The 16,106-nt window shown below is 42.5% G+C and overlaps 1 protein-coding gene across 11 annotated transcripts in view; it reads left to right on the top strand.

Moving 5' to 3' along the window:
* Rere (arginine-glutamic acid dipeptide repeats) overlaps window positions 1-16,106 on the top strand; it is a 367,056-nt gene that overhangs the window by 206,222 nt on the left and 144,728 nt on the right. For 10 of the 11 annotated variants that reach the window (XM_026782135.1, XM_026782129.1, XM_026782128.1 and 7 more), the window contains exon 7: window positions 2,004-2,108. In XM_026782135.1, the coding sequence (XP_026637936.1) occupies window positions 2,004-2,108 (105 nt within the window). Of the gene's footprint in view, window positions 1-2,003; window positions 2,109-14,500; window positions 14,757-16,106 lie in introns of those variants that run through there. The other variant, XM_026782137.1, reaches the window with a different exon arrangement.

Raw genomic sequence — 16,106 nt, 5'->3', positions numbered from 1 at the left:
TACACAGCCATTCACTTAAAACACAGGTTGTGAGTCAAGATGAGGTTCACAACATGTCTGTGCTGTAGCTCACAGGAAGGCAGGGGACACCTCATGGAAACTGAGAAAGTCATTTCACAAAGATTTCTCTACTTTAACCTAGGCTAGAAAGCTCTCTCTTTGGAGGTCCTGCATTGTTTTTTCTTTTCTCAAATAAGGCTAACTAACTGCAGTTCTCCACAGACATGCTACTGTGAATTCCGTGCTCCGATCCTGAGTTCCCTTTTATTTTACATAAACTTCAGGTATAGGGAGACTTTCCTAGTTATTGATAATTTTATGAAGTCAGTTACTAGGTCACACTTTTTATTCATATTCCCACCCTTTTGTTATACTGCATGCAGGTGATGTGGGAAAGCTCTGTCCTCACTGTTTGTCCTTAGCATGTGACCTTTCTGCACTGTCTTCTAATTGTATAGCCACAGTATACCACCAGTTCTGTACAACCCCACTCCTGTTTTCAGAGGATGTCTTTTCTTATATACTTTATGCTTGCAATCCTCTCAGCTCAGGTTCCCCAGTGCCAGGGATACAGGTGTGTGCCGCCACCCCAGCTGAGGTGAGATTTTTCTAAGGTGCCTCCTTTTGTGGTGGGTGACTGCACGTGGAGCTTTCCTGCCTGTACTTGCAGTCCTGTTAACAATGAAGAACTGCTTCAGGAATGGTGTTGACAGGACCTTAGAAAACTCTGAAATCACACATTTCAAACAGATGGAAATGATGGCAGATCTCTTTAATATTAAATCTCTTCTTATTCATTTCACTACACACTGTGAGATAATTAATACCTTACTTTTGAGCAACCACAGTATGCCAAGAGTGTGTACAAGCATATAGAAGGAGACTGCTCTTTCGTTTCCAGGCCGCACAGACCCAACTAATCACACAGAAACTATATTAATTACAGCACTGTTTAGCCACTCAGGTATATTTCTAGCTAGATCTTACATCTTGAATTAACACATTTCTGTTAATCACCACGAGGCTATGGCTTACCAGAAAGGTTCCAGCAGTGTCTGTCTCCTTCAGCAGCTACATGGCAGCTCTTTGACTCCACCTGCTCTCTCTATAGATCTCTATTCGGATTTCCCACCTGCTTTACTCTGCTAAGCCATTGACAGAAACAGCTTTATTCGTTAGCCAATAGAAGCAACACATATACAGTAGGACATCCCACATCACATGCGTGCAGTGGGAAGTTGGGCCTGCTGTGTGCCTCCAGATCATCTTTTTTTGTTAGTATTGGGTGGGGTTTCTTGAGCTAATGTAATTTGGTGGCTTAGGTTTGCATAAAAGTCACTGTTTTGACTCTCCCTCACCTGTAGTGATTGACTAGCCACCATACCACACTCCCATGTATTCAGATAGTCCTTTTTTATTTCCCAGCCACCCAGACCCAAATAATCACACAAAACTATATTAATTACAACAGTTTGGGCAACGACTCAGGCATATTTCTAGCTAGCTCTTACATCTTAAATTAACCCAATTCTATGATCCTGTGTATCGCCATGAGGCTCTGGTTTACTGGTAAGGTTCTGGTGTCTTTTCCTTCTTTAGCTACATGGCATCTGCCTGGCTATGCCTTCTTTCTCCCTGAATTCAGTTTAGTTTTCCCACCTACCTATATTTTGTTCTGCTGTAGGCCAAAGCATTTTCTTTATTAACCAATGGTTATAAAACATTAATACCATACAGAGGGGTATACCCACATCACTCCCAGTTCTTATTTATGGTTTGTTTTTATTTTATCACGAAGTGTGAAGTAAAGGTAATTGTGATATAGTTATATACTGAAGCAATCATTAAGCAAAAATCATTTCCAGTCAAGGTTGGAACCTATGTATTTTTCATACATTCTGGATTTAGGCATGTGCTTCTCTCTCCTCCACCCCTTCCAACTGCGTTTTTGGTTTGTAAAGCAACTAATTTAAACATACTTTTTGTCTTTTGTTTTTCCCCAGAGGGAAGTGTAACATCTCCCATTTTTCTGACATATTTGCTGCTCGAGAGTTTAAAGCCCGAGTGGATTCATTTTTCTACATATTAGGCTACAATCCTGAGACAAGGTAAGTCAGTCATTTATGCCATTGAGAATTTTTTTCCTTCTCTCACTTACATGTATCTGTGCTTGTTCGTTTACACATCTATATTTTTTTATGATACCAAAAAGTGACTCCAAACTCCTATGTAAATCTTATAGTCAGTGTTATATGCATTTAATACTTTCCCTTTTATTAGGGAAGAAAAGGTGTGGGAGTGAGGATGTAGAGAGGAGGGTCTGTGCTTTGAATTTACTGATAGATCATTTCCTTGATGCAGACTTTGTGAAGCCTTCCTTAACGAGTTGTAAATTCAGGTTAGTTGGGAAAGGTTAGTTATTTTTATTCAGTTTCCTTGGGCTAATGAGATCCCAGGAACACTCACTAAAAGGTCTGGTGAGATTAGTAGTGGGAAGTGGATAGCAGCACCCTGTTCCAGCCATTTTGATAAGGTGTTCATGAGTGACAGAATAATTATTTACATGTGTAATGAGACTTTTTTGTTCTCCCAGCCAGCTCTCAAATAATGAAATGGAGACTTCTTATTTATTATGAAATCCTGACCTGTAGCTTAGGCTTAGGCTTCTTCCTAACAAGCTCTTCCAACTTAACCTATTAATCAGTGTTCTGTCATGTACCATCCATCCTGCTTTTGTGTTTCCCATGCACCGAGATTTGTCTCCTACTCCCCCTGCCCAGATCTCCTGCCTGGCTATCGGCCATTTGTCTCTTTATTAAACCAGTCACAGCAATGTATCTTCACACAGTGTACAAATATCCCACAAAATACATGAAAGGCAGTATGGTTATAAGAAATATACTTCACCAGCACTTGTAATAAGAAGATTCTTGTCCCTCCCACCTGTTCCCAAATACCCAGTGGCCCCTTCCCAAATAAATGACTCAGAGACTCAATATTACTTATAAATGCTCAGGCAGTGCCAGGCGGTGGTGGTGCATGCCTTTAATTCCAGCACTCGGAGGCAGAGGCATGCAAATCTCTGTGAGTTCAAGGCCAGCCTGGTCTGCAAGAACTAGCTCCAGGACCAGCTCCAAAGCTACAGAGAAACCCTGTCTTGAAAAACAAACAACAACAATAATAATAATAAATGCTTAAGCAGTAGTTCAGGCTTATTACTAGCTAACTCTTACACTTAAATTAACCCATAGTTCTTATCTGTGTTTAGCCACATGGCTTGGTACCCTTTTTTTTTTTTTAAGATTTATTTATTTATTATGTGTACAGTATTTTCTCTGCATGTATGCCTATAGGCCAGAAGAGGGCTCCGGATCTAAATACAGATGGTTGTGAGCCACCATGTGATTACTGGGAATTGAACTCAGGACCTTTAGAAGAGCAGGCAGTGCTCTTAACTACTGAGCCATCCCTCCAGCCCCCCAATAAAGATTTTTGTTTGTTTGTTTTTTGAGACAGGGTTTCTCTGTAGCTTTAGAGCCTGTCCTGGAACTAGCTCTTGTAGACCAGGCTGGTCTCGAACTCACAGAAATTCGCCTGCCTCTTTCTCCAAGCACGGGAATTAAAGGCGTGCGCCACCACCACCTGGCGGCTTGGTAACCTTTTCTAAGTGTGGCATTCTCATCTTGCTTCTCTGCGTTTGCATGTGACTCTCTGACTCTGCCCTTCCTCTTCTCATAATTCTTAGTTTGGTCTCCCTGCCTATATTTCCTACCTGGCCACTGTCCAATCAGCATTTCATTAAACCAATTCAAAGTGACAAATCCTTACAAGAGGCACATTCGATGGCGAGCAAAGGCACACAGATTGAAAGTGGAAGATGACCCTAGTTCTAGTTAACTTTAACTTCAGCTTGACATAGCTTATCACAGGCAAGGCTATAGTGGCATTTCATTTGTATTTTATTTATTTATGTATTTTTAATAGATATTTATTTATTATGTATACAACATTCTGCTTCCATGTGTGCATACCAGAAGAGGGTGCCAGGTCTCATTACAGATGGTTGTGAGCCAGCCACCATGTGGTTGCTGGGAATTGAACTCAGGATCTCTGGAAGAGCAACCAGTGCTCTTAACCACTGAGCCATCTCTCTAGCCCCTCATTTGTATTTTAATAAATAAAATTTACCTGAAGATCAGGGAGTAAAACAGCCCCTTTGGTCATCCTCACAGACCAGGCTTTAATCCCAGTAGCCACACTGATTTGCCATAGAAACCAGGCAGTGCACACCTTTAATCCCAGCTCTAGAGAGGAATATAAGACAGGAGAGACAACTCATAGACACTGTCTTATTCTGGAGGCAGGATCGCCATTTCAGACTGAGGTCGAGATAAGAGCCAGTGATTGGCTGCTTTGCTTTTCTGATCTTCAGGTTGAACCTAAATTTCTGCTCTGAGTGTCTATTAATCATGCTTCAGTAACGGGGGACTGAAGAAATGGCTCAGTGGTTAAGAGCATTGGCTTCCAGAGGTCTCGAGTTCAATGCACAGAAAACATATGTTGGCTCACAACCATCTCTAATGAAATCTGGTGCCCTCTTCTGGCATGCATGTAGGCATTCATGTAGACTGAACACTGTCTATTAAATTAAAAAGAAAAATTATAATGGGTGAGTGTTTTGGTTTTTGACACAGGGTTTCTCTGTAAAACAGTCCTGGCTGTCCTGGAACTCACTCTGTAGACTAGGCTGGCCTTGAACTCACAGAGATCTGCCTGCCTCTGTCTCCCAAGTGCTGGGATTAAAGGTGTGCATCCCCACCACCTGGCTAATGGGTGATTTTAATCGTTCACTGTCATCAGGGAATGTGGTCATCCAGATCCCCTCTTCCAACTCCCCAAATCAACAACAACAACAAAAAACTTTGGCGTTAAAACCACACCACAGAACAAAGGACCTTAACAGATGCTTATAAACCATTCTGTCTGACAGCTGCAAACACACAATATTCATAAACAAATCACATTAAAGAAATCCTTCCAGGAGCTGAAGTTATGGTTTGACAGTTTAGAGTATTTGTTGCTCTTGCAGAGGATCTGTATTTGATTCCCAGGACCTACAAGATGGCTGACAAGAGTTGCATCTTCACTTTAGCAGATTGCACCATCCCCAGGATCTTGTGCGGGTCTCATACATGTAGTATATGTACATACATTCAGGTCAAACATTCACATACATACATACATACATACATACATACATACATACATACATACATAATAAAATAAGAAAATCTTAATATTATTTTTTAAATCCTAACAAAGAAAAACTGTTGAAGCAGTTTCTTGGATTTTATTAAATCATAGCTGAATAAGGCTCAAAACCAGTAACAAAAGAAATTAAAAAACTGTAGGCTCAGCCAGGAAAATGCTTGCTTTGCAAACATGAGGATCCAAATTTAGTTCTTGGAACCCATGTAAATAAAACCATGCATTGTGGTATTTGCACAATCCCAGCATTAGGGAGGCAGAAGTTGGAGCTTACAGGTCATCCAGCCTAGTTTAGCTGGCAGGTTTGAGGTCAAGAAAAGGACTTTCTTGGCCATGCAGTGGTAGCATACAACCTTTAATCCCAGCACTCTGGAGGCAGAGGGAGGCAGATCTCCGAGTTCTAGGCCAGCCTGGTCTACAGAGAAAGTTCCAGGACAGCCGAGACTACACAGACCCTTCTGAAGGAAGAAAGTGGATAACATCTGAGTTGGTGTCGTCTGGTTTGTACATACATGTGAACAAACATACACAAGCTGTATACCTGCTCATGAATGAACAGTGGGTCAGTGAAATTAGAGCTGAAATTTAAAAATTCGTAGAAGCACATGTAGCACAAATCATAAAATCCCAGAGACAGAAATCGATATTCAACCCTAAAACCAGAAAAGCAAGGCAACCAAATACTAGAGAAGCCTTACCTCTCAAGGCTGGGTGGGTGGCCACAGACTAATCCTCTCTCTCCTCTCATTTATATTCCCTCTAGTGCTAGGATTAAAGGCGTGTGACTCCCTAGGACTGGGGTTAAAGTTGTGAGCTGCCACCACCTGGATTCTTTTCTGCACTGATCTTATATAGTCCAGGATAGCCTTGAACTCATCTGCCTCTGTCTCCCAAATCCTGGGATTTATGGTGTGTGTCACCATTACTTGACCTCTAGTGATTTTAGCTTTGCCTCTGATCTTAGGCAAGATTTGTTTATTAAAATACAAGCAATATAGCACTATAATGAAAACACTACTTATCTGCATCTCTGGGATGCCATGAAGGCAGTTCTATGAAGGCATGTTCAGCTACAAAGCCTCACAAACTATCAAGAGACAGCTGTATGTTATGTATGGCATTCTACTAATTGTCCATCTTCCTGCCCTCTTGCAGATGTACTCAATAAACTATTCTTGCTTGAAAAAACACAGAAGAGATCTTGGGAATAACATTAGGTTTAATGATGCACTTCAAGGTCATAAAAAAGCAAGAACAAGCCTAACCAACCAAAAGCCAGTAGACAAAGATAATTAGGATCAGGGGAGAAACCAATGAAGAACAGTGTAGTAAGTCAGAGAGCTGGGTTCTTGGACAGAGAGATTGACAAGCCCTAGGAAAATAACTAAAAGAAGAAACAACTTGATTAAAACATTGGAGTTGAAAATTGGGACATTGGGGGCTAGAGAGATGGCCTACTCTTCCAAAGGTCCTGAGTTCAATTCCCAGCAACCACATGGTGGCTCACAACCATTTGTAATGAGGCCTGGTGCCCTTTTCTGTCCTGCAGGCATATACACAGGCAGAACATTATATACATAATAAATAAATAAATATTTAAAAAAAGAAAATTGGGACATACATCAGGTAACAATGAAGTCCTGGGAATTATTAGGGAATACGTTGAATAAGGTGTATTCCAAAAGCTGGAGATTCTCTCATACTGTTCTTGAGTAATAAAAGACATGATAATGCACATATATATAAACAAACATTTCATAATATAAAAGGCTGCCAGTTCTGGTGGCTCAGGCATGTAATCTCAGCTGTTTGGGAGGCTGAGGCAAGAGGATCACAAGCTCAACATCTGCTCCATGCTACAGAGTGAATTTAGAACCAGCCTGGGCAACTTGATAAGACCTTCCCTCCAAATTAAAAGTAAAAAGAGGGATTGGAATGTAGTTGATGTTTCTATAACATGCGTAAAGCCCTATGACCAATCCCAAGAATGGGGAGAAGGACAATGACTTGAAATATTACTATCAAATACATTCTTGGTACATGGCTTATGTTTGAAAATGAGAAGCTCAAATTTCACTCATAAAGTTAGCAAGAATAGATCCCTTGTAGGGCCAACTTAAGAAAAGTTCAGGCAGGGGCTGGCTCAGCTGTTAAAACACTTGCTCTTGCAGAGGTCCCAAGTTTGGTTCCCAGCATCAACATGGTGGTTCTGGACCATCTGTTACTTCAGTTGCAGGGGATCTGACACCCTCCTCCTCTATAGACACTAGCTAGCATGTGGTACACAGACATATGTAGGAAAAGTCATATACATTTTTCAAAAATGTAAAATAAAAAAATCACAGACTAAGCCAGGCGGTGGTGGCGCACGCCTTTAATCCCAGCACTCGGGAGGCAGAGGCAGGCGGATCTCTGTGAGTTCGAGGCCAGCCTGGTCTACAAGAGCTAGTGCCAGGACAGGCTCCAAAACCACAGAGAAACCCTGTCTTGAAAAACAAAACAAACAAACAAAAAATCACAGACTAGCATATGCAGGCTGTGTGTTCAGTCCCTAGTGCCCAAATAACAATAAAATACTGCACAAGGCTGGAGGAATGGCTCTTTTAAGAACACATAAATCTCTTCTAGAGGACCTGGGTTCAGTTTTCAGCACCAGCATCAGGAGGCTTATAACCTAGCTGTAACTAGCTCCTTGGAATCTGACATCCTCTTTTGGTCTCCCTGGGCACCCAAGTGTACACAGAAACACACAAATAAAAATAAATATGCAAAAAAGTACAATAAAAAACACTAAAGAAGACAGAAGAAAAGACCTCCCATGCTTATGAAATTTTAAAATCAATACTATATAATAGCTGTCTTCCTAACAGCAGTCTGGAAATAGTGTCACTCTCATCTCCTTTCATTGACATTTTTGTTAGAACTAAAATAATCTTTAAACTTACGTGGAAGCACAAAGTATCCTAAGTAACTAAAGCAACCCTGAGCAGAAAGAGCCATTGTGGGGGAGGTTCGGTAATACCTGACTTGAAGTATAACCCAGAGCCATAGGAAGAGCAACAGGGTGGTGCTGGCCCAGAGGCCAGCCACAGCCACCAGGTTTCCAACAAAGATACTAGAACATAGACACTGGAGAAAAGAGTGCTTCTTGAAATAAGAGGTGCTGCCAAGTCTACATATCTCACATGGAAAAGGCTGAAACTAACCTGTCTTTCACCACATGTAAAAGTTATCCAACATAAAAACTAAGACCTGAAATTGAGAAAGACTTTATTAGCTTAATAAATAATCGGACTTGGAAAATGGTGTTACAATCCTTCTGCAGGCCAAGGAAACAGCAGAGCCTCCAAAGTGCAAGAAAACCCTTTGTTGACTCTACAACTTGCAGGGAATTGCTATGGAGATAAGTATCAGGTGTTTTCTTTTATGAAATCTAAGAGCAGGTGGAATTCTGAGAGTTTGAGGCCAGCCTGGTCCATAGAGTGAGTTCCAGCACAGCCAGGGCTATGCTATACACAGAGAAACCCTGTCTTGAAGAAACAATTTTTTTAATAAAAAAAAATGTATATGTGTATGGATCTCTGTAAGCATGTGTGTGTGATTGCTAGTGCCAGTAGAAGCTAAAGGTGCCAGGCGGTGGTAGTGTACACCTTTAATACCAGCAGAGGCAGGAGGATTTCTGTGAGTTCGAGGCCAGCCTATTCTACAAGAGCTAGCTCCACGGCAGGCAACAAAGCGACACAGAGAAACCCTGTCTCGAAAAGAGAAGAAGGAAGAGGAGGAGGAGGAGGAGGAGGAGGAGGAGGAGGGAAAAAGAAGCTAGAGGCATTGGATCACCTGGAGTTGGAGTCACACAGGTGTTTTTGAGCTGCTCAGTATTGGTGCTGGGAATCTACCTGAGCCCTTCTGCAGGAGTGGTGCACATCCTTAACCACTGATGGGTTTATTAACTTAAATTTACATCTATGTTTGCTGAGTGCTTAGGTATAACTTACTTCTGTCAGACTCACACGAGTTGCATACTTTTTAAATTTGCAACAAATAATTGTATTATGTTTTAAATGTACTCATTTGTAGTAACATCTCAAAACCCTTCCGCCTTCTCTGCCACCTTGCCCAGGTCTGGGGATTGAATCCAAGATGTTATGCTTGCAAGGCACATCTAGCCACCTGGTGGCCCCAGTTTGTTTTAGAAGGTATCTTACAGTGGGAGGACAGTCTCCTGTCACAATGGAGCACGGGTCTGAGAGCAGCACTTTGTAGCATTGGCCCTGAATCCCTTGGCTTTTGGAACTTTCCAGTCCAGTTTCTTCACATCTGTGCTTGACCCAGTGTTTCCCTTTGTTTGCTGTATTTCAAATGCTTGAGAGGTGTTAGGTGAGTTGAGGTGAAGAAATACTCCAGTGTTTGCTTCTAAGTAAAATTTCAGAAAAGCTGAAACATATCTGAAACTTTTATGTGAGAGTGGGCAGCCTTTGGAGGCATCTGCAGCAGCAGGGTGTGGCTCACTGCCTTGGCCTACTGGTTTTATCCCCAGCATCACTTCAGGTCTGAAGTTTAGAGCCGAGTGTGTGGTTCCAATAGATGCTTAATTGATCACAAATGTGTGTTAGGTTTAAGAAAGCATGGAAGGATTGTTTTCCCTGCATACTCCTGCCGGACTCGTCTCTGTTTTGTCTTTAATTTATAAAGATGAGGCTGTGGTGACTTGGGCATTAATAGTGGCTGTTGGGTGCTGTGTACTGGCTTTTAAGACCAACTGAGGCATTGAGGTAAATCAAGTCGATGAAGATAGAAAGGGGGGATTGGTTTAACATTCCTGTGAGGCCCCTGGAGCTTAAGGGTGGGAGTTATGTGACTGCAAACTTGAATGTCTGTCACAGCCCTTACACAGTCTGGGTGTTGGTTTAACCCAATGTGAGAAGGTAAAACGGAATCCCGAGGGAGACTCATTTCATCTTGGAGCAGACAGTTAAACATGGTTTGCGTGGTTTCCCACTGTTGATCAAATTAGTCATTGCTGAGTGCTTGGTGTTTTTCTTGCTTATTTGCCTGGATCTCTTAAAAATATCATTGTTCAAGTGCCTGTTTACTACCTCCTGTCCTCATCTTGGTGTCTCAGGTTGTGCCTTGTTAGCATCCTGGCTTTGCTGTGCCATTGGCCACATAGGCAAATGTATGATTAGGAGCTTGATGTTCAGTACTCTTCGGTGTCTTGCATTTACCTTGTAGAGGAAGCAGATCTCTTGGTAAATGCTATAGATCCAATTATTGTAGATGGTTTTGTAACAATTAGTATTCTAGGCTTTAATAAAAAAATAAAAGAAGCCGGGCGATGGTGGCACACACCTTTAATCCCAGCACTCGGGATGCAGAGGCAGGTGGATCTCTGTGAGTTCGAGACCAGCTTGGTCTACAGAGCTAGTTCCAGGAGAGGCTCCAAAGCCACAGAGAAACCCTGTCTCGAAAAACCAAAATAAATAAATAAATAAATAAAATAAAATAAAATAAAAATAAAAGAAAATGTGGCAGCATGCCAGATACAAAAGGAGACAGTTACCTGGGAGATGAAGCAGTCAGTTAAATGGATATGAAGTACTAGATGAAACAAATAAGGGATAAATATTTTGAAAAATCTCCAGTTTGGGGGTTCCTCCAATGCAATAAGCCAAATTCAGCTGAATTTATAAATCCAGGTTTAATAAATAGAGCAAAGCATCTCCTGGGTGACTCTGGGAAGCAGGGGAGAGAGAGAGCCTGTGACAGGTCTAATGACTGGGTTCATCTAGAGCAGCTCCGAGAAGGAGCTGACTGTTGGTGGGCTTTCTGAGGGGTGGGGTCCTAGCCAAACATCTGGGTTTGGAAGCAGGGAAAGTGAGCCTGGAATGGAGCTTGAAACTAAACAACAGGGACAGTAAAAAAAGACAAAGAACCCTGGCTAAGACCAATCTACTGCAACTCAACCAAAGACTCTGGTGTTTTGGAAGGAAAATAACCATATATTTTTCTTTTTTTAAATATTTATTTTGCATACAATGTTCCTCTTGCACATACACTTCCATGCCAGAAGAGGGCACCAGATCTCATGGCAGATGGTTGTGAGCCACTAGGTGGTTGCTGGGAATTGAACTCAGGACCTCTGGAAGCGCTGCCAGTGCTATTAGGCTCTGAGCCATCTCTCCAGCCCTACCATACATTTTCTTACATTTGTTTTTAAAATCTAGAATACTAATTTTACGAAACCTTCTACAGTAATTGGATTTATGATCTTTTTCAACTCTAAATGTAGATCTGAAAACCTAATAATTCATGTACAGTGACACAAGAATTCATTTTGTGATCACACTTGACTTACACTGATCTGAAGCTACACTTTTTAATTTAGTGTACTTTGTGTAAGTTTTCCCATTTTATTGTAAAAAGAACAAGCAGTTTTGGTTCAGGTGCTCCTAGGATGTGTATTTGTTATAATTGGAAGTTTCTAGCCCTGAGAAACTTCTGACCTTAAGAGTCTTAGTTAAGGGAATGTGACTCCGTCCATTTTCCCTTGTCATTTAAAGAGCTAAACTTTCTGTTTAAATAGGACACAAATTAGAAGGGTGTGTGACAAGTGAGCACTTCAAGCCAGCCTACCCTCAGTCTTCAGCTCTGCTTTAGAGACTGTCTCTGACATCCAGCACTCAGGGAATATTCACTGGTCGTATGTGAACAAGATTCATCCCAAGTTTATTTCTGTGGGTGAGTGTTCTCTGCAAGATAGTATCATTGTGGCTTTCCTTTTGTAGGAAGAGTCTAATTCAAGCTCTTAACTACTTAAAAAATAAATTTCATGCTACATGGTGGCCGCACACTTCTTAATCCCAGCGCTTAGGAGGCAGACACAGGCAGATCTCTGTGACTTCAAGGCCAGCCTGGTCTATAGAGCCAGTTCCTAGGCAGCTCGAGCTGCACAGAGAAACCCTTCTGGAAAACAAAAACAAAACCCAAAATAAATCAAGTTCAGCTGGGAGCTGGTGGTGTATGCTTTCATTTCTAGCTCTTGGGAAACAGAAGCAGGTGGAGTTCTCAGACTAAGGTCTACAGAGAAAATTTCAGGACAGAACCCTTTCTCAAAATCCCCACCCTCAAAAGGAAAGCAATTTTAGCTCAGAGATCTTGATAAACAGAACCAGTTAGACCTGCTGTACCAAAACACCATAGTCTTTGGTTGAGCTGCAGTAGATTGATTGGCCTTAGCATGGTTCTGTATCCTTATGTGTTTCATCTTGTATCTTATAGACATTTAATTGACTGCTTCATCTTTGAGTTAAGATTATTCCTGGGAAAGACTATCTCCATTTGTATCTGGCATGTCCAGGTTCTAGTCTCCCGTGACCACTTTATCTTTGTGTCTGTCGGTGAGGTATGCATTTCCTGGATCTGTTCTGCATCCATCATGTGAAGGCAGTCATGGTTAACCCTACAGGTGACTTGTAAGATTTTAGGATGTTTGTAACTTCTTGCTAATTGTAGGAGTAGCCTATATCTTTTATTTGACAAGGTGCTACATTCTTTTTTATTTTTTCCTTTAATCTCATGAAAGATCTTTTTGTAATTTTTGGGGATGAACCACTATAAGCATTTTCTTGGTTGCTATCATGTTTGAAACAGTCTTCCTTGTGCTAAAAGACCTTTAACGTAGTAGGACAAGGCCCATATCAGATTATTACAGTAACTTTTTTCCAGAAAACATTTTCAGATATTGGTTTTTTCTTTTTTTTTTTTTTTTTTTGGTTTTTCGAGACAGGGTTTTTCTGTAGCTTTGATGGTGCCCGTCCCGGAACTAGCTCTTTTAGACCAGGGTGGCTTCGAACTTTCAGAGATCTGCCTGCCTCTGCCTCCTGAGTGCTGGGATTAAAGGCGTGCGCCACCACCGCCCGGCTTGGATAAAACTATTAAAAAGCCTGTAAATTCAGAGCTAGGCTCCACGTAAGAAAACCTGAACCTGGATCAAATGACACAACCAACAATGTCAGATCCTAGTGTAAGCAAGTGTGGCAGGAAGTACTTCTAGGCCAGGACAGCGACCTAGCTCTCTGACAGCCCCAGTTCCAACTGTTTTCTTACATGACAGACAGCTCGTTTGCGGGAGATGAGCACCAGATGGTCTGTAGGCAGTGTGAGTGAGTGCTTGTGGTGCTCAGTAGTGCTCTAGCAAGGTAGCCTGGTGTACATGGCTTTAGAAATCATTCAGAATGAGTTTTTAACGGATTTACTTATGTGGATAGTGCTGAGAGAGCTGAGTCAGGATTTGGAATCTGGATGCTGAGGTGTTTGTGGCGGGTGGTCTTAAGGTGTGGGGAGAAAAGAATGAGCATTTGCTTTCTGTTGGGGTGAGTGTCACCCCACCATGATGGTTCATGCTGACTGAGTGCCCTACTGTTGGGTTACACCCCCTAGTCCCCAAGTCCTTGATTTGCCCCTTCTAGCTGTTTTTATTGTTAGAATTACATTCTTCAAGACCTGACTGAGCCGGGCAATGGTGGCGCACGCCTTTAATCCCAGCACTCGGGAGGCAGAGGCAGGCGAATCTCTGTGAGTTCAAGACCAGCCTGGTCTACAGAGATAGTTCCAGGACAGGCTCCACAGCGAAACCCTGTCTTCAAAAACAAAAAACAAACAAAAAAAAGACCTGACTAAGCTCGTGTTAATTACCTTAGGAAAGGTTGTAATTTATCACTTGGAGATTTGAAACTCTTTGCATTAAGCATAGGATTTTTTATGTGTTGGCCTTAGTGCCATCTGTCTCCACTGTGGCCATCCTTACATGGCCAGCTTGCTCGTTTGGCCTTTTTGGTTAAAAAGAAATGTTTTAGTTGCTTCTCATAAGCACTGTTGCTCTGCTTAAGTATGCTACTGTGTTTCTGTTTAATCTCAGGTGTAATCATTCATATCTGGTTTTTCATTTTTGTTCTTTCTTGAAAACCTGGTCACTTAACCTAATTTACTTAAAAATCTAATTTACTTAAGCGCAGAAAAGACAAAAGAAAACTTGCTGTTGTCTCTTGTGGACAGGAGCCTTTCCTTGGTGAGGCTTGTGGAGTTCCCTGGTGTTGGCTGTCTGGAATCCCCTTTCTAAGGCCCCACTTCCCTGCACACTAGCTTGGTGTGCAGGGAGAAGCTTAGGAGTCTGTTGGCTGGGCTTTATTTACGGAAACAGCAGGGTTGAGATTGATTGCGTTGTGGAGAGACACTGTGTGGATGAGGGAGGGTCACAGCACATGCTCAGTCCTGTCAATGTGAGGGAAGTTTCTGCGTTCTGCGTGAAGGCTTAGGTCATAGCACAAGCTCAGTGAGAGCTCTGTGAGGTCTCTCAGCCTGCATGTGCCTCCATTTTGAGTATTTAGAGTGGGAAAGGGCAGAGTTTTAGCAGTAACTAGAGGTACAGGAATCCAGCTAGACTCACCAGAGCCTCTGTTAGTCATGGATGATCCATTCAGCCCCTGCAGGTAGGCGATCTTCCCCTGGCCTCTCGGAGACATTAGCTTTGCTGCTCGAGCTCCTTCCTGTTTATGAATCATCTCGCCATTCATAGTGCATGTCCCAGAGCCTTTGATCCAGCTAGCTGGCCGTGCAGAGGTGGCATTGCGAAGCATAAATTCCGAGCTGTGCGTGGGGTCTACCCGGAGATGAATTAAGCAAATGTGTGAAATGTGAAGCTTTGTGAGTCTCTGTCTCCGTCCTCTTCCCCTTCCCTCACCTTACCTCTTCTCTTCGGTATGATTTTAGCCTGAGTTTGCCCAGTGCATTTTGTAGAACTTATCTGTCTTGTAAACCTGCAGGCTGCCTCACTGCCCATGTGCCTTGTAGGGATTGCCGGCCACAGAGTGGATCTGTGTGGCTGTTTTAGGAAGGGTGGTAGGTGGGCAGCTATTGGTTGCTTTGAAGGTGGGTGGAACTTGTTTTGATTGAGAGCCTATTTGCTACAGCAAATTATAATTCTTGTGAGGTGACACATGAGGGGCGGCTGTGGACAACTGTATCATCTTAGAGTGGGTTTTAGAAAGGGAACTGTCACATCACTTCAGTTTTCTCTGCTCCTTCTGAGGGAGCAAAGCCTTCGTTTTGCAGTTTTGATATTTTCTTTCCAGCTTTGTGAGACTAAACACATTGACATCTGTGTTAAAATTGAGATTCATATACTTTGACTTATGGTATGTTTGATTTAGCTTTGTGATGTGTATGTATTTTCCATGACTTGAGTTCAGTAGAAGGAGAGTGGAAGGGGTTTGGTGCTGAAGAAGGCAGACACGGCCACATTTGGTGCCTGTGGCTTATGTTTGACTCCCAGGTGAAGTTGTGCTTTTTTGTACTTACTGTTTGCAGAGAGAGCCCAGGCAGGTGCCTTCACTAGGGAGCCAATCAAGATAAGCAGATTTTGCACAATGGAATTCTTACCCAAATGGGAAGTTAGGGAAGTCTGGGATTGCATAGCTGCTTCGCATCTCCTCTCCCCCCTTCCTCCTGATAGGGTTGGGAGCAATTTAGAAACAGCAGTCAGGCTCTGTACCTTGTGAGGACTGCAGAAAGCACCTCAGTGGAGAGTGTGCAGCCTCCTGTTGGGGGAAGTTCACTGCTTATTGATACCAAGGAGGAAGACTTGTATAATCGCTCAGCTGGAAACATGGATGTGGAGCTTTGTTTGATCGGCTCTGGTCAGAAGAGGCCCCTGGCCAGGGCAGGGTTTTAGCAGGGCTAACATTTAAAATATTCCTAAAGCCGGACGGTGGTGGCGCACGCCTTTAATCCCAGCACTCGGGAGGCAGAGGCAGGTGGATCTCTGTGAGTTCGAGACCAGC

Source organism: Microtus ochrogaster, chromosome 10 (genome assembly GCF_000317375.1).
Source record: "Microtus ochrogaster isolate Prairie Vole_2 chromosome 10, MicOch1.0, whole genome shotgun sequence".
NCBI classification, from domain to species: Eukaryota; Metazoa; Chordata; class Mammalia; order Rodentia; family Cricetidae; genus Microtus; species Microtus ochrogaster.
Note: the sequence above shows the minus strand (reverse complement) of the source record. Positions and strands in the feature narration are given on the sequence as shown.